Consider the following 25,117-nt stretch of genomic DNA (forward strand, 5'->3'; position numbering starts at 1 on the left):
AATACTATATAATAGGTGTAGGTGCCTTTCGGGCTTGAACCTTCACTTAGTGATGATAGTCTCCATTTGAGGAACCTGAGTGTACACAGTATTGAACTCGGCACCTTTGACCAAACTTCAACATATCCCACACATAGTATTAGTTGAGACTTGGATGCGGGGTAGCGCTATTTATGGCCATGCGCTAATCTTGATTCTCATGAGAGTTACTAGAGAATAGCCCAATTCTCATAGTCGCGGCCTCACGACGTCTCTCACTTAGGTGAGTTCTCCAAGAGTACATGTGACCTGCACCCTGCGGGAGTTTGCCCGCCTCGAAACTCATTCAGGGATAAATCCCTTCCTAACTTCACATAAAATAGCACTTTTGTCTTAGGGATGAGCAGAAGAATATCTCAAGGATATCTCCATAGTTTTATGAGTGCTATATGAGTCACGCAGTATGGATTGTTTCTACCACATTGAACTTCCTTCATGGGATCTCCAATCACAGAAGTTGGGTTACCTCCCTAGGTGACTCCCTTATGGGCTTAAGCATATCCCCTCGACATTTTGCATTAATAGCCTCCTCCACGAGGCACGCATATCAAAACTAGCCTTCACAAGGCATATATAATGTAGGTCATGTCTTTGTTCTCCATTTTAGCGCGCTTTAAACCTCAATGTTATTAAAATATTTCCTACACAATCTTGCACACAAATAATTAGTGGATTTCACCTCAGTATAATTGGAAATTAAATACGCATTGGTATACAGTTAAGTATAATGAAAATACATCATACATTAAATCTTCTGATCAATAGTACCTCTCAAGTCCATGAAACTTTGAGTACACCTGCTACCACTTATGAACAACAATATAATAATTAATTCATTAAATAAATTTAACTATAAACACTAAGTATTTCAGGATAACCTTACTCCCTTTTGTGCACTCCAAGTTGCTGAAATCATGATCACATATCCAAGTTGAAATTGTATCTTGTCGATTCTCAATAGGAATCTATAAGACAATAAGAAGTCTTTACCAAAATTGTATAACAAGGTAATCATTAGTTGCACACATTTTCATAAAATTGAAGACAAGTTAGTCTCATAATAAAATTTGCATAATGAAACAAATTTCATACAGACACAGTATATTTGCCAATAAAATATAAAAAGTGTTATGTCACTAAATGAATCTTTCCCATGAGAGCATAAAGAAATTGAAAACACACAAAAATATGGGAAAGAGAGAAGAAGAGCCTACATAAATGAATCTAATATTTTTCAGCATAAAAGCAAAAATTGCTTAATGTTAGTAACAAATGAAATTACAATACTAAAGTTCCCATTTAGGAAAATTCAACTACCACAAACTAGTCTACATGTTTTAAAATAAAAATATTAATAATTATCAAATGCAAATAATGTAAGCATTATTTGAGCGCTTATTAAGATAAAATAAATCTGAATAAAGGAGATATGAAAACTTATATAATAAATATACAAAATAACTTCAGTTTTAAAGAGGTAATCAAATCACTCAAAATCTAAAAAATTAAAATAAAAAATAAGTATTGATATTAATTTTGTATTTGAAATACCCACAAAATTCCAACAAATACCCACATAGTTAAGGAAAAACTCAACCCCCACAAATTAGGGAATTCTCAAAATATATGAAGATTGTACCAAAATTTATTTAATTTTAAATTCATAAGATATGTACTCACAGTCATATTGATAGTCATTGTAAATATAACAAAACCATCGAAAGCCTCAAAAGAAAAAAATGCCTCAAAAATTTAGGGTTTGAAAGCCTTACACCCAAACTCAAAATTAATGCCACTTACAGTGATATAATTTATTATTTCATTTCAATTTTCTCAAGAGGATTCTATAATGTACACTTCATGGCAATTAACTCAATGTGAAATCAAAGTAAATATTATACAACACATATTTGCGAAGATGCAACAATTGAGTATTCAAATCATAGTTGTCTTCATAAAAGGAAAACTAAATTGTATGTTCAATATTAATTCATAATTCATTAAACCACCTAAAGATATTGCATACAAATCCAACGTTAAAACAGTAATTTCAAACAATAAACTTTAGTGCCAAGAATATATTATAATTGCTTCTCACGTTGGTATGAAGGACTTCCAAAAGTAAGAACAATAAAACGATATGAAGTCCAACCAAAAAAGATATAAAGGAAAGGACCGTTATATAAAGGAAGATTGATGGCAACCAAAATGAATGAAGGCAAATGTAAAAAGGCCCAACACAATAAAATCAAATATATATACTTGTTCTAAAAATATATATATATATACTTGCTTTGAAATTTCAATTAAAAGAAAAAATAGACCAAAGATTTTGAAACACTTCAGCATTTCGGTTTTAAACACTTCAACCATTTAACATTGGATGTTTCACCGCAAATTAATTAATGAGTAATAATTAAGTAATCGGTAATGAAACAATACAAGCTATTTAAAACAAACAGTAACTTAGAAAGACGTTAAGTCACTTCAATATATATATATATACATTATTTCAATGGTCATTAATTAGCTTTTGAATGCTATTAAGATTATTATGTTTCTAAAATTTATTTAAAAAACAATTATGCTGAAAAAAAAAGGGACACGCCAAATAAAATAATAATACATTGAGCTATAATAATAATACCACATAAATTAGGCTGTAGGTTTTTATTTTCAAACACTAGCAGTAATTTCTCAAACGTTAGCAACAAAATTATAAAATATAAATGTACCAACAATATTTAAAGCAATTGAAATTGAATAGACAACATGAAAACTTTAAACTGCATCTACCCAAAATAAATCATAATTTTCATTTTGAAAGTCCAATACAAATGCAAAAGCTTCAGTCAAAGAGTTAAAAGATATTAAAGCTAGGAATACGGGAAGAAAACAACTTTAACTTACAAAGGCTTTAGATTGTTATAAAAAATAATAGTTTTCCTCTTTCCGTAAAGCCAAATACAAAATATTTATATTATAAATAACATATAAACAAATTAGAAAGCTTTGAAGGTATAATAAAATTGAAGAAAACAAAATAATAGGTAAGTAAAAGGAAAATAAATAATAAGTAAGAAAGTGAGTTTGGTACGGTGAAGCACGTCAAAGACGCTGTCCTAAAGCCTTTGTAGCCTCCCTACGTGCAGGTACTGACGGTCTACAAGACTGCAAGATACCACCCCTTGTACACAAACTCAAGATCCGCTATGAGCACGTTCACAGACCGATATAAGTATACAAGTCACATAACCATTGCCCAAAATAATAATATAAAGTAGAGAATATATGTAAAAGTAGACAAGGAGAGAATTAGAATGTGTATGTGATATTCTGATAATGTATTGTGTGTTATTGTGTGTATTTAAATGTGAAAGAGGAGTGGCCTTTTATAGGCATCCAAAAACATGTAACCTTCACCAACCATAAAAGTTCACCAACCAAAAAATTAAAGGGTTCACCAACCAGAAATAAAACCTGAATATTAAATATTTAGAACCCCCACAATAAATAAAATAAAACAGCCAAGATAATTAAATAAATAAAACGGTTAAATTTTTAAAACCTTTTAAAATTCCAACATAGACAAGGCAACCAAAAGAAAAAGGGCAAGACTGAGGTACACATGACTGAAGAAGACAAGCTTTCAACTGATTTTTCAAATATTAATCTTTCTGTAGTCATGTCTGAAGTTAACTTGGTGGGTAACATCAAGGAATGGTGGGTGGATACTGGAGCTACTCGCCACATATGTTTTGAAAGAAAAATGTTTTCTACATATGAAACAAATGATCAAGGAAAGCCTTTATTCATGGGAAACTCCTCCACATCCAAAATTCATGGCCAAGGAAAAATAGTTCTAAAGATGACATCTGGAAAGGAAGTCACTCTCAATAATGTACTTCACGTCTCTGAGATCTTGAAGAACTTGGTTTCTGGATCACTACTTAGCAAGAATGGGTTCAAGTTAGTCTTTGAGTCTGATAAGTTTGTACTTACTAAGAATGGAATATATGTGGGGAAAGGGTACCTTACTGATGGACTCTTCAAGATGAATGTAATGACTGTTGTACACAAAGTTAATAATAATAAAGTTAGTTATGCTTATATGCTTGAGTCATCTGATTTATGGCATGTAAGATTAAGGCATGTTAATTATGACAAATTGAGTCAATTAATTAACATGGAACTAATACCTAAGTTTCATATTGATTTCCATAATAAATGTGAAACCTATGTTGAAGCAAAACTAACTACATCATCATTCCAGCCTATAGAAAGAAGTACAAAACCTCTAAAATTAATTCACAGTGATATTTGTGACTTGAAATTTGTACAAACTAGAGGTGGTAAAAAGTATTTTATTACTTTTATTTATGATTATACAAGATATTGTCAAGTATATTTGCTAAGAAACAAAGATGAGGCCATAGAAATGTTCAAACATTATAAAAGTGAAGTTGAGAATCAACTTAGCAGGAAAATAAAGATATTAAAAAGTGATAGATGTGGTGAATATGAATCACATTTTGGTGAGTTTTGTTCTCAACACGGAATTATTCACCAAACTACTGCTTCATCCTCACCTCAGCAAAATGGTATTGTTGAACGCAAAAATCGTACTTTCTACTAATGCTTTGCTAATAAGTTCTGGAGCACCCCAGAATTTGTGGGGGGAAGCTTTACTTTTTGCTAATTACAATCTCAACAAATTGCCTCATAAAAAGTTAGACAAGACACCTTATGAGCTATGGAAAGGTCACAAGCCTTCCTATAAATACTTGAAAGTGTGGGGTTGTCTACCTAAAGTTGCAGTTCCAAATCCTAAAAAGGTTAAGATATGACCCAAAATTATTGACTGTATCTTTATCGGTTATGCCATTAACAGTAGTGCATATCGTTTCCTTGTACATAAATATGATATATTAGATGTACATGTGAATACAATTATTGAATTAAGGAATGCATCTTTCTTTGAAAATGTATTTCCTTATAAGGATGCACAAGAAAGAAATACACTTAAAAGAACTTATGATACTGTTAATAGCGATAGCCAACCTAAGCTCAGTAAGAGAGCTAAGACAACCAAATCCTTTGGTCCTAAGTTTCTAACTTATTTGTTAGAAAATGAGCCTCAAACTTACAAAGAAGTCATGACTTCTCCTAAAGCTCCTTTATGGAAAGAGACTATTAATGCCGAAGTTGAATTCATCATGCAGAATTACATTTGGGAACTTGTAGATCTTCCTCCTGGAAGTAAACCATTGGGTTATAAATGGATTTTTAAAAAGAAAATGAAAGCTGATGGATCAATTGACAAATATAAGGCAAGGCTTGTTGTCAAAGGTTATAAGCAAAGAGAAGGTTTGGATTACTTTGACACATATTCACCAGTTATGAGAATAACATCAATAAGAATGTTAATTGCAATTACAGCATTGCATAATTTTGAGATACATCAAATGGATGTGAAAACGGCCTTTCTAAATGGTGATTTAGATGAGGAAATTTATATGGAACAACCTGAAGGGCTTATTGTTCCTGGACAAGAAAAGAAAGTTTGTAAGTTTGTTAAGTCTTTGTACGGGTTAAAGTAAGCACCAAAATAATGGCATTTGAAATTTGACAATGCACTAATGTCAAATGGTTTCAAAATCAATGACTGTGATAAATGTGTTTGTACGAAAAGCACTCAAGATGGTTTTGTCATTATTTGTCTTTATGTTTATGATATGTTAATTATTGGTAGCAATATTGGGATGATTAAATCTACCACGAAAATGTTGATCAATAATTTTGACATGAAAGATTTGGAAGTAGCAGATGTGATTTTAGGGATTAAAAATTCTAGAGCATCTGATGGACTAGTTTTTATCCCAATCACATTATATTGAGAAAATACTTGAAAAGTTTAGCAAGTATGATACTAGTCCAGTAAGAATGCCTTATGATCTAAGTCTTAATCTTATGAAGAGTATATGTCATGGTGTTATCACAAATAGAATATGCTTGTATCATTGGCAGTCTCATGTATCTTACGAACTGCACAAGACCTGATATAGCTTACTCTGTTAATAGATTAAGCAGATATACTAGTAATTCTGGAAGGGATCATTAGAAAGCTATAGTCAGAGTTATAAGATATTTAAGATACACCAAAAATGTTGGACTGCATTATACAAGATATCGAGCTGTAGTTGAAGGATATAGTGATGCTAATTGGATATCTGATACTAAAGACTCCAATTCTACAAGTGGATATGTCTTTACAATTGGAGGTGCGGCTATATCATGGAGATCTACTAAGCAAACTGTTATAGCTAGATCTACTATGGAATCTGAGTTCATAGTATTAGATAAAGCTGACGAGGAAGTCGAATGGCTATGTAATTTCTTAGAAGATATTCCATGTTGGCCAAAACCTGTGCCTGCTATATGTATACATTGTGATAGTCAACCTACAATTGAATGGGCACAAAACAATATGTACAATGGCAAGTCTCGACATATACGTCGAAGACACAACACCGTTAAGAAACTGCTCTCCAGTGGTATGATAACTCAAAAATAGCACTGCGGAGATATACTCTCCTACCTATATCCTACGATGATACAGTGTTGTATGAAATATGTTTAGGTTAAGCTATGCTTTTAGTGATTCCTATACCTTGATTATCCAAGTAAGATATGATAGGATATTACCAATAGGAAGTCACCTATATGAGTGTGAAATGTGGCCGTTTCCATGAGAATTTTCAGGGCTAAATTCTCTAAAGCACTTATGAATACCAAGAGTTGCTTAGGGGCAATACGAGCACAACCTATCGAACCAGATATGTCTAGAAGCGTATTGTGTGAGTATTATTGTCTGGGTTTACACGAACGGCTAAACAGTTCAAGACATCACGTTCACCTATTAGCCAAGTGAATCCATTAGTACTTCACTACGAAAGGTTCAAAGCCAAAAGCTACCTATCCAGATGCTATATTCTTCTAATAGGAACTGTCTCTAAGTTTGCATTATCATTTGCATATTGTTGGAATTAATTTCTATTCATGTGGAGAATTGTGAGAAATTTAATATTATTTTATTTAATGTTAATTTTCTATTTGAATGAAAATTAATAAAATTCATTGGGTTAAAGAGCTTGTTTCTAAATTAATGAAGGTTCAAAATCCAAATAAATATTTATGGTTGTTTCTAAATTCTTATTTGGATTTTGAAATTTGGGCCTTCATAAACTAATGAAGGCTCAACCAGCTAGCCCAAAACTGAAAAATCATACTAAATATTAAAATAAAAATAGGGCAATATTGGGATTTAGGAGACTCCCAGTCCTAGGTTTGAGAGTTTATTATGCTCAGTTTGATTATGCTTTCAGACTTGATTTCATGTTAACCTGCGTTTGCCAAATTCACGGTCTTCAGAGATCTTCGGAAGAGAAATATCCTACACAGCCACTGCTGAGGTATGCCCAAAACTAACGAGTTCTTATGTCTGTCTTTCATAGTGTAAACCCAAACAATAATACTCACACAGTACCCTTCTAGACATATCTACCAAACGAGTTCTTATGTCTGTCTTCTTTTGGTAGATACTACGTACTGATGTTGATTATGTAGTGATGCAAAAGAAGAAAGTTCATAATCATTTTAGACTTAATCTATGTATGATTCTGTGTGTGTATCGGCACACAGAGAGAGATGCCAATGCTTGGATTGAGTTGTCAGCATCACAGGAGCACCAAGATGTTACTCTATATGTGTCCACCCATCCTATTTTCCCATCCATCTTATTTTCAAAATTTTATAGACAAATTTATCCATTTGTAAAATGACTTCTAAGGACTATCTAATTTTTAAACACATGTTCAAAAGGGTTATGGTTTTGGATTGGCAGGGGGTTGAAGGCTAGCATGCTTTCAATGAAAGCAAGGGCATGTTGTAGGGACTTGGGACTAAAGGGTGTCTTTCGGGATTTATTTAGAATTGTGATTGAAGAAGAATAAGAAGAGGTTGCTGGGTTTGTTTGGGTTTTGGTTGAATTAATAATGAAAGGGTATTTTAGGAATAAAGATGGGTGGAAAAATTGGATTGTTTTTTTTAAATTTACATGGTGGGTGGAAAAATAAGATAAGGGGGTGGAAATAGCAGCACTCATTACAAAAGGTACCTGTGCTTTTCAGTTTTCATTTAAGGTGTGCTAGTCTATGCTATTTGTTTGGGAATCTTCTTTTAATTTTTCCTCTAAACAGACAGATGCCAAAACATGTGAAAAATGTGGCCACAATGAGTATGAGCAATGAGCATACACAAGCCCCGCCCTAACCAGGGGCAATTAGTGCGACTGCCCTGGGCCCATTATTCAAGGGGGCCCCAAATGTTTTTTTAAAATAAGTGTTATATTATATTATTATAAATTGATTTAATATTTTTGAGAGAAAAACAAAAAATGGCATTCAAAACGACGATCTCTTCCTCTCCTCAACCCTTTTGTTCTACCCGTTCCACTTTCCAGGTTAAACGTTATCTATTCTAAAAAAAATTTCTTCTTCTTCATCTCATCTCATCTCATCTCATCTCATCTAAGCCTCTCCTACTAGTTCCAGAGTTATGAATCCCTAAATTAAATTTTCTATTAGTAGATTGGAAAGATTCCAAAATTCAAAGTGTGGGCTTTTGTTCAGTGCGAAATTGGTCCTTATAGAAATCAATTGAAGGTAATTTTTCATGATTTGATATCAAATGAAAAGGAAAATATGATTTTTATTTATTTATTTGTTTGTAAATTTTTCACATCGTTTCTTAGACCTCCTCCTATCCTATCTCCTCCCAATCTGCCAGCGACAAGAACTCTTACCGAATTTCTCCCTGACGCCGATGATGATAAGTTCATTTATGTTTTACTCTTCGGTTTCCTCCTCTGCAAAAAATAACCATGAGTGATTTACTTTTTTTCTCTATCGATTCCTTTTCTAAGTCATTTAAATCATGGGGTTTTCTTGGATTGATTCATTCGAATTCTTTGAATCACTAATATATGTACTATTCTTGGGGTTTTCTTTTCAAATAGAAACCTTGCTTTCCTCTTGGAATTGTTCCTCCATGAAAATAACCTGTGTGATTTCCTATTTTTCTTGTAAGATGAATCAAAATTAAATAGACATTGTTTTCCATAATTTAGGAATAGGATATTGAGATGAATCTGAAATTTGGAACAAAGGATCCATGATTACAGTTTTAAAAGAAATTCTTTGATATTGACTTGACTTGCATTCTTGAAATTCTTTGACTCACTAGTATGGTATCTATAGTTGTACATTTGTTTTCATTATTTAGGAATATGGAAGACATACTCCCAATCTCTTGGACTACAAGGGTCCAAGAGATTTGTAGTAACTCACCGTTGGATGTAAATTCAACGGTTCACTCACTCTTGCACTCATTTTAAGAAACTTTTTTGAACCATTGGATTAATATCCGACGGTGGGTGACCACAATATTTTGGACTCCTATAGTCCAAGAGATCGAAACTGATGGACGACATTGCTCAAAGTCTAAAAATATTTTGGGATAAATACTTTCTCAAAAAAACCAATGCTTAGTTTTTTGTTTTTTTTTTTTTTGGGGATAGGACCAATACTTAGTTGATAAAACAAGAAGTATACTAGTGTTTGTGATTAATGTGTATAGGGCACACTTTAGATTTTCGCCCTGAGCCTTTGAAAACTTAGGACCGGCCCTGAGCATACATATTATTCTACACATGTATTTTTCTAATACTAATTAATTTTCATCTTCTTCTTTTTTTCTGTCATCTAATCATCTTCTACGATGATATGAGATCACTACTTTCTACGAGAATTGATAAGTCAAGGGTTATTAGAGCATCTTCACCCATAAGGGCTAAGTCTAGGGTAAGGGCTGCCACTATTCACGTGAATAGTGTCAGCCTTGCCATTTGTGGTTCCACCCCTAATCTAAGACAAGTACTATTCATTGTACTTTATTTCATATTTTTTTATACTTTAAACCATTAATTTTGATAATCTTTTGTAATTAAATTTTCGGATAAGATTTTTGGTTGTCACATGTCCATTATTTTTCAGAAAAGATTTTCGGATGAGAATCTCGGTTGCCACGTGTCTTATTCCAGATAAATTTTTTGGATATTCATTATAAAAAAAATTATAATCTCAAATTTCAGATAAGATTTTCACCATCTAAAATTGTGCCACGTGTCCCATGTCAGATAAGATTTTCATATATTTTTTAAAAATTATAATCTCATATTTCAGATAAGATTTTCACCCTCTAAAATTGTGCCACGTGTCATCTCTATCTTCGGAATCCCTCTATAAAACAACACCATCAACTCATACCTCTCACACCATCTCTTATCTATTCCTTCATTTCTCATAAGATTTTCAGATATTTGTAAAAAATTATAATCTCATATTTCAGATAAGATTTTCACCCTCTAAATTGTGTCACGTGTCATCTCTATCTTCTGAATCCCTCTATAAAACAACACCATCAACTCATATCTCTCACACCATCTATTATCTATTCCTTCATTTCTCATAAGATTTTCATATATTTTTTAAAAATTATAATCTCAGATTTCAGATAAGATTTTCACCCTCTAAAATTGTGTCACGTGTCATCTCTATCTTCTGAATCCCTCTATAAAACAACACCATCAACTCATACCTCTCACACCATCTCTTATCTATTCCTTTATTTCTCATATTTTACAAAACACATTCTACTGTTAATGTCAAACTTGAGGAGGGTGTTGGAGAGGCAACAGAAAGTAGTAGAAAAATGTGAGTGGAGAGTAAAAAAATATTGGAAGGAGAAGAGTTTGTATGGAGAATTGGTGTCGAAAGTGAATAATGTGAGTGGAGAGTAAAAAATATTAGAATGAGAAGAAATTGTATGAAGATTTGGTGTGGAAAGTAAATAAAATGGTTAGGTATTTATAGGGAAAAAAGTACACAATGTTTTGGTATTTTTCTAAAAAAATTCAGAATTTTTTTAGCCAAAAAAATAGGACCGTTGGATTTCTGGGAAAAAACCGATCGGAGCGTCCCGGTTGCGACATGTGGCACATGCCCGTGGGATTCTGTCAGCGTTGACGTCAGCGAGCAGAAGTCAAATTCTTTTACCGTTTGCGCGTAATTTGAATTATCGTGCGCTGACAGCAGCGCTGACGTCATAGCCCTCGAACTGAAGCCCAGGCAAAACCTGCTCTTGGGCTTGCCGGGGCTGATAAGACCCAGCTCTTACCCGGACCTTATCTCTCGTGATGAAAGGTCTTTAGGCTTGCCAGGGAGGCCTTTTGCCCGAATTATATGCAGCGCTAGAGCTGCTCTTAGAGTCGATCAAATATTCACTTGTCGTATCACCAAATGTCAATGCAAATGTTAATGCCATATTAATAAATGACAAGAACGCGCTTGCCAAAATGAAAGGAACTTAGATATTTTCAACTCTTTTGTAGCATGGTATGAAAACAGATTGCTACCAAACCAAATGGTGGAATGTTTGTTACCACGTTCCTACTGCACAGGAATCTACTGCAAGAGTTTTTGTATTTCCTTGGGAACAAATACAAATTACAATTATTTCCTTGGGAATAAATACAAATTACAATACTCAGAACAATTGTATAGGTTATATAACTTATAAATCAAAAACTAAAACCATTCTCTTAGTCATAAATTACATTATTACGAGATTGACCAACAAAACGACAAACAAATTAAAAGAGAAAAAAAACATCCTTGAAGTTTTTTTTTTTTTTTGTGCACCCAATCAAAAACACAGGTGGTGATCACAAATTTCCTCAAGGAGAAGGAAGGAGAAGGGAGGAGAGAGATTTCATGATACTATCACCCTCCACGAAGCCTTTATTTACACAAAAGACACCAACCTACAAACAAAACAAACCATGGGTACCACCACCAAAACCACTACGTACTAAACCAAACAACAACTTCAGCCGTTCAGCGGAGACGTAACAGACGGCGGAGATTGTCCGTTGCTCCTGCGTCGATCCCTGCAGCTTCAGCGTTGCGACTGAGCCTTCGCTGCAGAGAAAACCTTGGGAGAGGCAAACTACTCGGAGGTGGCGAGAGAGTGAAAATGGAACCTGAAAACTTATCCATATCTCCCACACCAACACCACCACCACTAAGATCACTCATATTACCAATTGATGATGAAGAGGAAGATGATGATGATGATGATGATGTCATCAAAACCTTAGTGACATCTTTGGGAAGATCATTCGGGTCGGGTCCCAAACGGTTGGTGGAAGCAATGATCAAGCAGTCAGATATTTGCTTAGCTTCTTCTTTCTTAGAGGGCTTTGATTTTGGTTTCTTGGGTGTGAGAGATTGGCTTCTGGCGTTGTTGGCCTTTCTGGTGGTGGGAGGGCGAGAGAGGCCTCGGGTACGAGATGGGAGAGATGGCAGAGACTGGTGATGATGAGGAGGTCTGTTTGGAACCGGCAGAGGAAGGAGAGGTGGGTGTTGTTGCTGCTGCCTCTGTACGTGTTGAAGTTGCTGGTACCGATATTGATTGTAGAGAGAAGCTGGAGGGTTATATGAAAATGAGAGAGAAGGTGAAGGAGCCTGCAAGAGACCCCCATGGATGTTGTAATTTATGGGAGCAAGATTTTCAGAGGATCTTGGGGTTGTTCTGATCATTTTAATCTGCTTGCAGGCAGAGATTGACTGGTCTACAACAACAGCCTCCATAGCCAGATTGCAGCTTTTCTGATGTCTAATGAAATGAATATATATCAAAAATGAAAGATAGTTTGATCAACAAAGCACGTAGAGTAAAATCTGAAGATTTGCAATTTGAATGGAAAGAAGAAAAACTCTTTGATTTGCAAGATTTTTCTACAGAAAGTTGGTAACAAGAAATTTAGACGTTTAAGTAAGTTAAAACTAGGAATTTTAATCTAGCACACAGATTAGAATTAGAGAGATGATGGATGAGTAAATAAATAAATCTTCTGATCCGGAGCGGATCTCAGAAACCCTGATTCAAAGGGTTGAATTATTTTGGTATACTTTGCGTACCTTGACCTTGGGGAATATCTTGAACTTAGCTCTGTTCCTCTTACCTCCTTTTTATAGAGCAAGGCTCCCAACGGCTACTTTATTCATTGTTTACTTTGTATTTTATTATTTTTATAAATATATTAAGATTATAGATGTCATATTTGACAGACAACCGTTGCCTCTACCCTACCCCTCCTGGTCCACGAGAGAGAGACCAAGGATACTGTAGGGCGGCAACCGCCAGTTCGCGGTTCACCGTTGGATCGTGCAATTGGAAATAGCCGTTGGGGAGATTTTGGCCATTGATATCGTCCTCCGGTTCCTCGTAATTAGTATGGGCAGATAGGGACTCGACGCATCCTAGCCACACACGTATACTAGCTGGGTCCCAGCATTCTTTTATAATCATCCCTCTGACCTCATTCGCAGGAAAGGGAAGGAGAGTGATGGCAACTTCATTAAAATAGTAGCATTTCATCTCATTTCATTTGTAATGGTTTGTGGGGATGGGGAAACAATTGGCTGTGGTAGACCGTAGTGGTACTAAATATACAATGTAATTTGGTACGTATTCGATATTTTGTTTACATATATCAAACATGAATGCATATATAAATGTATTATATATGTATTATCTTTCTAATAAAAATAAAATCCAATAATATAATGGAGTCCACATATATTCGAGATATGATGCATAATATTGTATAAAAATAAATATGACTAGCGTTTTTTATATCAAAATGTGAGATTGATCTCATGATACTACTACACTACACACGTGGCATCTTTTCAGCCACTGCTGACTAATAAAAATCTTCCGATCAATGACTATGGGGGAGCAATTGGCATGTTGTTGTCGTGATTGAATTACAACCTGTATATACAATACAGACGCAGCCAGATTCAATTCTTACCTCGCCTGCGGGCACCGAAAGTTATACAGTTTGGTTTGTCAAATGACTCAAATGTCAATTAATTACATTTCCACGGCACAGTCAGTGAGCGTGACAAAGACTTAGCCGCCATGCCATGCACGACCATGAGTTCGTGACTCAACTTGCGTTAATATTGTCTGGCAAACAAGTTTCTATTTATGGGAGTTTCTTCCGAAAGAATATATGAATTTTAAGACCCGCCCCAGTCGTTGGCTTAGACAAGTAGATTATATAGATCCCTAGCCTTGACGAATGCTTTTTTCATCAAGATATTGGGTAAAGAAAATAGAAAATAATTAATTATAGTAATAATAAGGAGAAATGAAAAAAGAAAGCAGCAAGCAATGTCGAGGTTAGAAAGAAAAGAAAAACGTGTGGTGTGTGTGACAATGTCCATGGGATGGGACATGATAATTATTATTTTTACTTTAAGTTTCTTTTTATTTCATTACATCTTTACCTACCCTTGAACCCTTCACCTATTGTCTGTCAAATATGATTCGTGTTCAGTCATTCGCACAACGCAACGCAAGCATCAAACTCCAACTTTCGAAAGCATATCTTTTGGTGCTTCCTCTACACTATCTCCCATCCCATGCCAGGGTCTGAAGGTACGTAAAAGGGCTTCTAGAAAAATAATTAAATCTAATTTAAAATAAAATTAATGGACACATACATGGTAAACGTAATTCTGAATTATATGAAGCGTGTCTCACGCATTCAGATATTGGTGGTGACGTGAGCTGTTACCATGCACCCCACCGACCATTCATATATAATAATTAAATTAGGCTATGTTCCATTGATATATTCATTCGAACCAGTAGTAGCATTGTACTTGTCATTTATAATATATATATACAGTCCTGATCTCTTGGACTCCTGTGATCCAAGAGATCAGGACTGATATATATATAGATGTCTAATTTAGGCGGCCTTCTATTCTAGCTATTAGTGGTATATCAACATTGACATTGTCACATGCTCTTTGCTTAGATATTATCCCAATTCATGTGATTAAAGAAAAAGGTCTGATAATGATAATAAAGTTAAATATATTTGTTGCTGAGTCATGACATAAAGGCCCATCATCAACTACAAATAATATATTATATCACAAACAATGAAAAGGTCGGTGTCTTAAAAAAAGAAGAATCGTGAACTCATAAATAAAGTATTCTTACCTCCTTTTTACAGATTGGATCCAGATCATGTTCCTTCCATTCCACCTCCCCCATTTTTAAATACGACGTGCCGCGTGCCTATTTTTATCAATTCATGTACCCAATACAATTATGTCGTTTACTATATTTTTGGGCCATCTTTATCAAGTCATATGGTTGGGCTCCTTAGGCCGACTACAGTTGGGTTTTGTTTGTTTTCAGCTAAAATTCGTACTTGGGCTTACAACGACAGCCATTTGGGTTTTTGAATTTTTGAAACTTTTAGATTTGATCATAGCCTTTTTTTTCTTCTTTCAATTTCATTAACAATCCATGTCAATAGGAATAAAGCAAAAAGGGTCGTAAATCTCAACCTTGTTTGCTTTTGGTGGAACCTTCCTGTTCTTAGAATTACAAAGATGAATTTAAATTTTATTTTTGTTTATGATAATAAGTCCTTGGGTTTTTCATAAGGTAACCTTTAATAGAGGTTGAATTTTTAAGGTTTTACACAAGTGCAGGGGAGGGAGGGAGGGAGAGGAATCGTTGGGTGTTTTTTTTTTCTTTTTTGATTGGTGAAATTCTTTTTATTGCAAAAATTATGGAATTTAAAAAAGAAAGATTAGATGGCAAATAATATGGATTATCATATCATGTGCCACATGTATTGGTATCTATAAGTTGATGCCTGTAGCGTTATTGTTACCCAATAGATATTTATGTATCTCTTAAATAAATAAATTTTTTTATAAATTAAAAAAAAAAGGAATATTTTTGGGGCATGAAGAGTTGTACCATGTTATAACATTCATGATGGATTTATGTTCCAGTTTGTTTGAGATTACCTCATAATGATACCGTGTTACATAAATTATTGATTTGATTATTATATATGGTGTTGGATTGGATGGAGACGTGTAGGGATAGTAGTGGACATGATGTTGATGCGCTTGCAAATATGGTTGCCATCAAAAGCGACAGTTAATTCAAGAGTTTAAGATCATACTCTAATTATATTAATTACCAATATGACAACACCACCAAATACCAATATCCATACCCAAACTGATAACGGAGAGGGACTTGTAAATTTTTTTTTTTCTTTTAATATAAAAAAAGGAAAAAGAAAAATATTTATTTTCTATCATGGTTGAAAACTTGGATTCGATGTTTTAAGAAATATACTCTTTGTTTTTCTTTTTTTGGTTTGGACGGGACCGTCCACAAAGTGATTTGTACAAGTTATCCTAAAAAGTGGTCATTCACCCCTTCTTTTGTTACCTCATAAAATCTTTAAGGAAAAATTGGGGGCCGGCGACCACCCTTTCTACTATATCCATTATTTTCTTCTCTCAACCCCTTTCCGTTCCCCTCATTTCCTCTAGATTCTTTGTTTTTTTGTTTTTTTTGTTTTGTTTTGTAATGTAAAAACAATCGTCATGAAATGTTGTTGTCGCTATATTATAGTTGCCGTCTTTTGACATATGTATGCAAGGATTTAGCTCTAGTTATCAGCCTTCGATATAGATTTGGAGCTATGAGCGGGGATGATGTCGGGTTGCGTCGAGTCGGGTATACCTTGTGCAGCACTATAGGTTAAGCCAATATGACGTTATGGCTCTCTTTAGGTTGCTCAAGAGGATGTGGAGCGGTGGTCTTGTTTCTTAGTTTATTTGAGTCTAATAATTTCCATGAACTATTTAGGAGTTGATGTGGTTTGATTTTTTGTTTAGGAATTTTTATTTTCTTTTGGCTTTTAACTTTCGACATGGATTTGCCATTTATGTCGTTGTGCGACAAATCTTTATTGCTGGTTTGAGTACATGTGCATCTGATTGTTGATTCGAGGATTTTTATCATTTTTGGGGTGTGCGTATTCTTTCCAGATCAATTCAACTTGTTGCATTTGGTCACTAAAGAAGTTGTATCCATATTCGACACCTTAGTTGTTTTGTACTTATTTTTATTTATCTTATTAATAAAATACTATCCATCTTAAAACAAAAACAAAAGGAAGATAATTTCTTTTATGAAGATACTTGATAGGGTGAAATAATATAGGTGTAACTCCTAATTTTCCAGCGACTCTGACAAAAAAAAAAAAAAAACTCCTAATTTGACCAAAAAATACGAAAGAGTTGCAGTCGGCTAAGAGTAGGGGCGGTCCTACCCTAAGGGCAGGGTAGGCAGTCGCCTACTCCATTTTTTGCCAAACCAAAAATTACCCTGTATCCAATACAATCAAATTTCTTCTGCCTACTCAAACCCAACCCACCAAGGGCAGTCCTACCCTAAGAGCAGGGTAGGTAACCGCCTACTCCATTTTTTGCCAAACCAAAAATTACTCAATACCCAATACAATCAAATTTCTTCTACCTACTCAAACCCAACCCACTCAAAATTTTCCCTTTAACAAAAACAATATCCCAGCACACTCAAACTTTCTTCTTTAACAAAAACAATAAAAAGCAATATAAGCATGTGAAAGTTGTATGGAGATTTTTTTCAACGTTGACTAATATTGTGAATTTTGTTAGTGCTTTTGCTAAGCACCGAATGAGTTAAATTTAATTCGAAAAGCTGAACTTAAAGAGTTGTTGGATTCTGGGGAACTTGAGACAGGCAGATGACTGAATCAAGGTCGTAGTTTGAAACGAGTTGGAGCCACTCTTTGGGGATCTCACTTTGCCTCTATTACAAGTTTGATGAGTTTATTTAAAGAGACTAAAATACTTCTCAAGGAAGTCAGTGATTATAGACCTAACCAACAATTTTGTGACGATGCAGAGAGTAACTATATTGCTATGATGTCTTTTGAGTTTGTGTTTTCATTGCTTTTGATGGATAAAATTATGGGATTGACCAACTTTCTTTGTCAAGTGTTTCAGACAAAAACTCAAGATATTGTAAGTGCTTTAAACTTTGTTGAAAACACAAAATCACAGTTCCAAGATATGAAGGCACATGACTGGGATGATTTTTTCATGAGTGTGGTGTCATTTTGTGAACAACATGGTATTGATGTTCCTGATATGACTTCTCGTTGTATGATGGGCACACGTTATTTTTGTCAACAAAAAGATTTTATTACAGTTGAACCTTACTATTGCATTGATTTATTTAATGATGTGATAGATTTGAGGGAGTTAAATGACATATTTCCATAGCAAGCAGTTGAACTTCTTATTCTTAGCTCAGCATTGGATCCTCGTAATTCCTTCAAATCATTCAATATTGGGCATCTATGTAAACTTACTGAGAAATTCTATCATGCTGATTTCAGTCCAAGTGACTTGAAAGCTTTAGAAATTGAGTTGAAGTATTTCCAAAATGATACGCGCATCGCCTTCCCTGCTTTAAGGACCTCACCACTCTTCCTCATTTATGTCAACAATTGGTGGAAACAACTTTGGCAGAAAAATACCATTTGCTTTAGATGTTGATTCAGTTGGTGTTGACTCTTCTTATTTCTACAGAAACAACAAAACGAGCTTTTTCATATATGAAAATGATTAAGAATAGACTTCGGAGCACCATAGCTGATGAATTCCTTGCTGATTGCATGATTCTCCACATTGAAAGAGAGTTTGCTAATAATATCGATAATGAAGAGATAATTGAGGAATTTAAGATTTCTAAGCCTCGTAGGGTAAAGTTTTAGATTTAAATAGTTTAATTTTATATTGCATTGCATTTACTTCTTGTTTTTTTTGTTAAGCTTTTATTTATATATAGATATGCATATTTGAGGGTAAGGCTCATTATGTACCCCAATGACTAGGTGTATCTTTTTTATTTTTATAAATAAAATTCACTCGTACAATCGAATTTTTAAGGTAAGTTTTGCCTACTTGACTTTTGAATCCTGAATCCGCCACTTTTCAATGGGCTTTTCTATCAATGGACATTGATTTAGTAGAAAAAAATTTCTTATTGTTTTAGGGTTTGTTTGTACTTCAAGTAATTATAAGCATTTACTTTACATTCAAGGTGCTATGTTCAATTATCATTTCCTAATATCGCTTGTATGAAGGAAAAAAATACATAATTATATAATTATTCACCACAAAAACTCTGTTCCTAAATAAATAAATATACTTTATGTCCTCATTATAATATTGAAAAATACAGCCAATAAAAAAACGAAGAATATACTGGCGGTAAGGACTACATTAGATTCTTAGCCAATGTCTATTCTTTTGGTGTCGGCAAATCTAGGAGTCAAATTTTGATGCAATCTGAATAGTAATAGCAAACGAGCAACTTGAGAACGGATAAAGATGGAAGGCAAGTACTATATAACCGTAATTGTAATAATGTCACAAAAAAAATAATTAGAAGGCGAAAAAAGTAATAAAAATAGCAAGAAGTCAAAAGCCCAAAATAGAAAGTAACCATTATCCGCCTTCTAGATATTTTTATTAATTCACTAATTTAAAATTTCCCCACGATTCCGTAACGCTGTAACCGGAAACGCGCCCTGTCTTTATTGTGAAACGAATGATATTGAAATTGGACAGAGAGAGAGTAGATGAGACATCAGAGTGCTCCAAAGAAGCACTTAGGCGTTACCGACACTTGAGAGAACTGAACCCCACGCCAGCGGTTGTGTTGTGTGTGTGTGTGGATCAAGTGAAAGATTTCTCGCCAAGAATAAATGCACCTCCTTTAATGCTTTTTCAGATAAGGATTGTCGTCTTACCACTCCAAGCGGCTAACCATTTTTTTTCTTTGTCCTACACTCACACCCTCAAACATGATGAGTTTAAGAATTCACAGCAATTCAGATATGTGATCTGATGCGATCATTTTCTTCAATTACTGCCTCTCTTTTTTTCCTCTCCTAGTCGTAGAGTTACAGTTCGAGAGGCGTTTTTACTTGCACTCCATTTTTACCATCTTTTTTCTTGTATATTTCTGAGAGATTTCGGCTGCTCTGAGACTCTGAGGGCAGATTAGAGATGGGCATTCTGAGTTCGATTTTGGGTTTTTGCGGTTTTGGATTTGGAACTTCGATTGGGCTTGTGATCGGGTATTACCTTTTCATCTACTTCCAGCCAACTGACGTCAAGGTCGGCTCTATCTTCCTTTCTTCTTCTTCAATTTCCTTCCTCTTTATTGCTAATTCTGCTTTTGTTTGGTTAAATTGTCCCCCTTTCTGTATTTCCGTGCTTCCACTGCTACATCGACAACGAAAACATGTCAATTTTTATGTTTTAAAACCAAGTTTGAGCTTATGTGAAATGCTGTATATCGAAAAAAAAACGTACTTATTAAGTTGCATTTCCCCTATTATATCTAATTGCTAATAAATATTGAATCTAGGATCCTGGTATTCGTCCTTTGGTTGAGCAAGATTCAAATACTTTGCAACGGCTGCTTCCGGAGATACCCATGTGGGTTAAAAATCCAGACTATGATCGTGTATGTTAATCTTTGAAATTTTAGTTTCCCACATTGATGTATTGTTTTCCAAATGTCACAAGAAGCTTATCATAGTTTTGTTTATGTGAAGGTTGACTGGCTTAATAAATTTATTGAGCTTATGTGGCCTTACCTGGACAAGGTATGCATACCTATTATAACAGTGTTCGGATATTCTTCGGGGGTGTTTCTGCTAAGTCTTTTGTGTTGAGTGTTAATGGTACAATTTTTCAGGCAATTTGCAAAACTGCAAGGACCATAGCAAAGCCCATTATTGCTGAGCAAATTCCAAAATACAAAATTGATTCCGTTGAGTTTGAAGCACTTTCCCTGGGCTCCTTACCACCAACTTTTCAAGGTTCCTCTCTCTCTCTCTCTCCCTCTCTCACAACTGTACAACTGCATTGCGTTTTCGTGATCCCATCCCTCAGTTATATGCTTCTTGTCACCTTTTAATTTGGTTGTTGTTCCTTTTGATTTAGCAGATTGTGAACAGGATGATATCCACCTTAAATTTTCTGTCTGGTCTTATTTGGGACTTTTGTTCAGTTTTCCCCTGCTATGCAAGTCTACTGCGGACTACTTATTCTTGGTTTTCATTATATGCCAGGAATAAAAGTCTATGTCACTGGTGAGAAGGAATTGATAATGGAACTATCAATGAAGTGGGCAGGCAATCCAAACATCCTTGTTGCAGTTAAAGCATTTGGGTTGAGAGCCACAGTTCAGGTGTGTGCCATTAAAGAATTAGTATATTTTAAAGTCTACTTCTTTGACACACGCTCCTTACACAGGCACACACATGAATCAATAGTTACAATACAAGTACTGAGGAGAGAGTTATTACTGGTTTCAAAGTTTGAATGGAGCATTGATTCTTTGGATTTGTCATAGGTGGTTGATTTGCAAGTGTTTGCTTCTCCACGTATCACCATGAAGCCTTTGGTTCCAGCATTTCCTTGTTTTTCAAAAATTTTTGTGTCTCTAATGGAGAAGGTATGGTCCTGATTCCATTTTCGTATTGCTAACGTGCTTGATGATTGTTTTACAAATTACAGCAGTTAGTTAGTTGGTAGTTAGGGACGTGGTATATTTATGTAACTAAATATGCAGCATTCTGGGGTTTGGAGTCTGGTACCTATCATTTCTAGTCGGAAATGTGTAATCTTTTCAAAACAACATTATTTTCCAAATTTTGATTCCATATGGCCTCAATTTAATTGAAATTGAGAAGTGGTATATATTTATATTTCTGACTTTGGAGATTTCTACTGGGGTCTTGGATGTGGAAGATACTACCCTCCAGAATTATAATTCTGTTGTGTTATCTATAATGTGGCATATCTCCCGTCTCCTTACTTCCATTTTGTTTTCATTTTTATTTTCCCTTCTCAGCTATCTCATTATGATTTTGCAGCCACATGTTGACTTTGGATTAAAACTACTTGGCGCAGATGCTATGGCTATTCCTGGCCTATATGGGTTTGTCCAGGTAGCTCTTTTAACTTTTACAGAGGTTAAGCTGTGATTTTATTGGTGTTTGCATCATATATGTCCATGTTTGTAAATCGAAAGATGATTAGTATTTATGTTATATCAAGTATTTATGTTTTCATGGAATATCTTACTTTAAACTTGATTTTCTTATTGCGTCTTGCTTACTTCTGTGTTCAAAATCCTGTTTGAATCCGCAGGAGCTTATTAAAGATCAAGTGGCAAACATGTACCTATGGCCCAAAGCCCTAGAAGTACCAATCATGGATCCTACAATGTAAGTGTGTGATGGTTTAATTTCGACTAAATGTGTAAAGTCGTTTGTTGTGACTTAATAATTTTGTTTAATTCTGTCAGGGCTATGAGGAAACCTGTTGGGGTTCTCCATGTAAAAGTTATAAAGGCAATAAAGCTTAGAAAGAAAGATTTATTAGGAGCAGCAGATCCTTATGTGAAACTCAAGCTCACTGAGGACAAGCTTCCTTCAAAGAAAACAGCTGTGAAACACAACAATTTGAACCCAGAATGGAATCAAGAGTTTAATTGGGTTGTCAGAGACCCAGGGACTCAAGCATTAGAGGCTGTAGTTTATGATTGGGAAAAGGTATGGTTCTTTGTTTGGACTTGTGAAAGGAAGTAGACACATTTTCCATGGCCTGGTATTTTTTTAACACGATTATTTATTTTTCCACGATGGATAGAAACCTACATTAGCGAGAAGCCCGGAGTGTACCTTAGATTTTAAGTAGTATTTTCTACCTTTTCCTCATATTTATCATAATGTGGGTTTCATTTTCCTTAGATTGGCAAACATGACAAAATGGGTATGAATGTCATTCCACTAAAGGATCTTACACCCGATGAGCCTAAAGTTGTGACTGTTGACATACTGAAAAACATGGACCCTAATGATGCTCAAAATGAGAAGTTACGTGGACAGCTTGTTGTGGAACTGATCTATAAACCTTTTAAGGAGGATGAGATGCCTAAAGATGATGAAGATCCAAATGCCATACAAAAGGCTCCTGAAGGAACACCTGCAGGTGGTGGGGTGCTTGTAGTTTTAGTCCATGAAGCTGAAGATGTGGAAGGAAAGCACCACACTAACCCACAAGTGCGAATACTCTTCAGAGGAGAGGAGAGAAGAACCAAGGTATATAAGTTTGATGTTGCTGTCCTTGTCTTTTTTGTTGTATCTCCTGTTCTTGTTTATAGTTGTTGTATGCTAAAGAAACATAGAGAGGAAAGGAGGCATCATATTCCTATATGAAAACTTAATTTGTTGTGGCCCAACTTTTTACAGGTTCACTTTTGCATTCCTAGGTTGTCGAAAAATGAGAAGAAATAGTTAAATCCTGCGTTCGATATACATAGTATCACTTTATTGATGTTCATGCGTGTGTATTAGTTAATACAAAGTTTGGATGATAGACGAAACTGCTATGGATATGTATTGGGTTTCCCTCCGACCCACTGTGATGCTGATACAATATGAAAAGATTGAATGCCATTCATTTTATTTGATTTTGCTACTGTCATTTTGTATATGAACTGACAGTTTCATTGGGTACTGACACAGATGGTGAAGAAAAATCGTGATCCAAGATGGGATGAGGAGTTTCAGTTTATGTTAGAGGAACCACCTAAAAGCGATATGCTTCATGTTGAAGTAATTAGCATCTCCTCGAGGATGGGCCTGTTGCATCCCAAGGTAACACATTGCAGCCACCATAAAGATCACTTCATCCGTTAAAACACTGCTGCAACAAATTCATCCTATATGTAGTAGACTTGTGTTTTTAAATAACCACCTTGGTGTTTTTCTTGCAATCAGGAAACTCTTGGATATGTGGATATAAACTTGGCGGATGTTGTTAGCAATAGAAGAATCAATGAAAAATACCATCTGATTGACTCAAAGAATGGACGGCTTCAAATTGAGCTGCAGTGGAGAACATCTTAGGTGATTGCAGTAAAGATTGGGTAGGAATGGGTTATAAACCTATCCAAGTTTTCTAGGTTTGTTTGCTTTCAAGTTCGTTGTACAATTGATATATGTTGCCAGAGTAGACAGTTTGCCTTTAGTTCGAAGAAGAATTTATTGTAAATTCCAGATTCGTTCAGATCATCTCCTGTGCGTTTATGTGATGTTTCGTATTGATTTCACCATTTTACCCCTGCTATTGACTTCACCCTGCCAGACAATTTAAATAATATGAATGGGTATATTTCATGCTTCCTGGGGACGAAAAGAATAGATGATTGATTATGAGTGTATGTGTTGCCCTTGCCTTCTCAAGTTAGGAATATTAAAGCGTAACACAATATAATCCCTTTCTTATCTACTATTTTATTATTTCCTTGGCCAAGTAAATCTGCTGGGTTGCCCCATTAAAATTGATCAATTGTGGTCCAATGGTACAGCTTAAAATTGTTCAGACCCACACTGCAACCCTTTTTGTTCATAGGAAACTGGGGGCCGTGAATTGAAATATAGCCCAATATACTGAACGGTGGATGTGACCCTTTGCCGACTTTATACTCTATTTGATTGAACACTGGACACTGGTTCACTTGGGTGAGAAGAATTCATCGTCACCATCATTTGCAATGTTGAAAAGTTGTTCTTTGAATGACGGGAGGGCAAATCATCTGCTGCTCCCTCCCTATCATCCCATTCTATCAACTCCGCATATAATTCGAATCGAAATGAAAGAAACGTGTGTCGTCTTTACCAAAATAAGTAAAAGTAGGCCATCATTGTTATTCATAGGTTGCTTCCCTACCTTCCCCTCCCCTCCCATCCCATCTCATCTCATCTCATCTCATCTCAAGACTGAACTGAAACCTCCTGTTGAATGACGACAATGAAGTTAGTTTATCTTATTTTTGAATACAAGAGGTAGTCTAAATTATTATAAATAAGAAGAATCTCACATGGACACTATTAAAATATCATGAGAGTTCGAATCTGAGA

The 25,117-nt window shown here is 34.9% G+C and overlaps 2 protein-coding genes across 2 annotated transcripts; one reads left to right on the plus strand and one right to left on the minus strand.

Annotated features, from left to right (window-relative positions):
- On the minus strand, window positions 11,623–13,231 carry LOC18791837. The gene is made up of 2 exons (XM_020560594.1): window positions 13,140–13,231; window positions 11,623–12,834 (listed from the first exon to the last, which is right to left on the minus strand). Exon 2 carries the CDS (start codon window positions 12,807–12,809, stop codon window positions 12,054–12,056), a length of 756 nt encoding a protein of 251 aa, XP_020416183.1. The 5' UTR covers window positions 12,810–12,834; window positions 13,140–13,231; the 3' UTR covers window positions 11,623–12,053.
- On the plus strand, window positions 19,721–24,376 carry LOC18790853 (synaptotagmin-2). Its single transcript, XM_007225575.2, has 12 exons — window positions 19,721–20,294; window positions 20,548–20,646; window positions 20,738–20,788; window positions 20,881–21,004; window positions 21,257–21,375; window positions 21,541–21,642; window positions 22,064–22,138; window positions 22,341–22,417; window positions 22,498–22,744; window positions 22,943–23,293; window positions 23,720–23,851; window positions 23,975–24,376. Exons 1-12 carry the CDS (start codon window positions 20,184–20,186, stop codon window positions 24,101–24,103), a joined length of 1,617 nt encoding a protein of 538 aa, XP_007225637.1. The 5' UTR covers window positions 19,721–20,183; the 3' UTR covers window positions 24,104–24,376.

This window comes from Prunus persica, chromosome G1 (assembly GCF_000346465.2).
Source record: "Prunus persica cultivar Lovell chromosome G1, Prunus_persica_NCBIv2, whole genome shotgun sequence".
Classification (NCBI taxonomy): domain Eukaryota; kingdom Viridiplantae; phylum Streptophyta; class Magnoliopsida; order Rosales; family Rosaceae; genus Prunus; species Prunus persica.

Excerpts from the sequence above, each read along its gene's own strand:
- LOC18790853 (XM_007225575.2), top strand. The coding sequence starts at position 20,184 with ATGGGCATTCTGAGTTCGATTTTGGGTTTTTGCGGTTTTGGATTTGGA. Across the intron at positions 20,647-20,737 it reads AAAATCCAGACTATGATCGT|GTTGACTGGCTTAATAAATT; the intron begins GTATGTTAATCT and ends GTTTATGTGAAG. Across the intron at positions 22,745-22,942 it reads TAGTTTATGATTGGGAAAAG|ATTGGCAAACATGACAAAAT; the intron begins GTATGGTTCTTT and ends CATTTTCCTTAG.
- LOC18791837 (XM_020560594.1), bottom strand. The coding sequence starts at position 12,809 with ATGGAGGCTGTTGTTGTAGACCAGTCAATCTCTGCCTGCAAGCAGATT.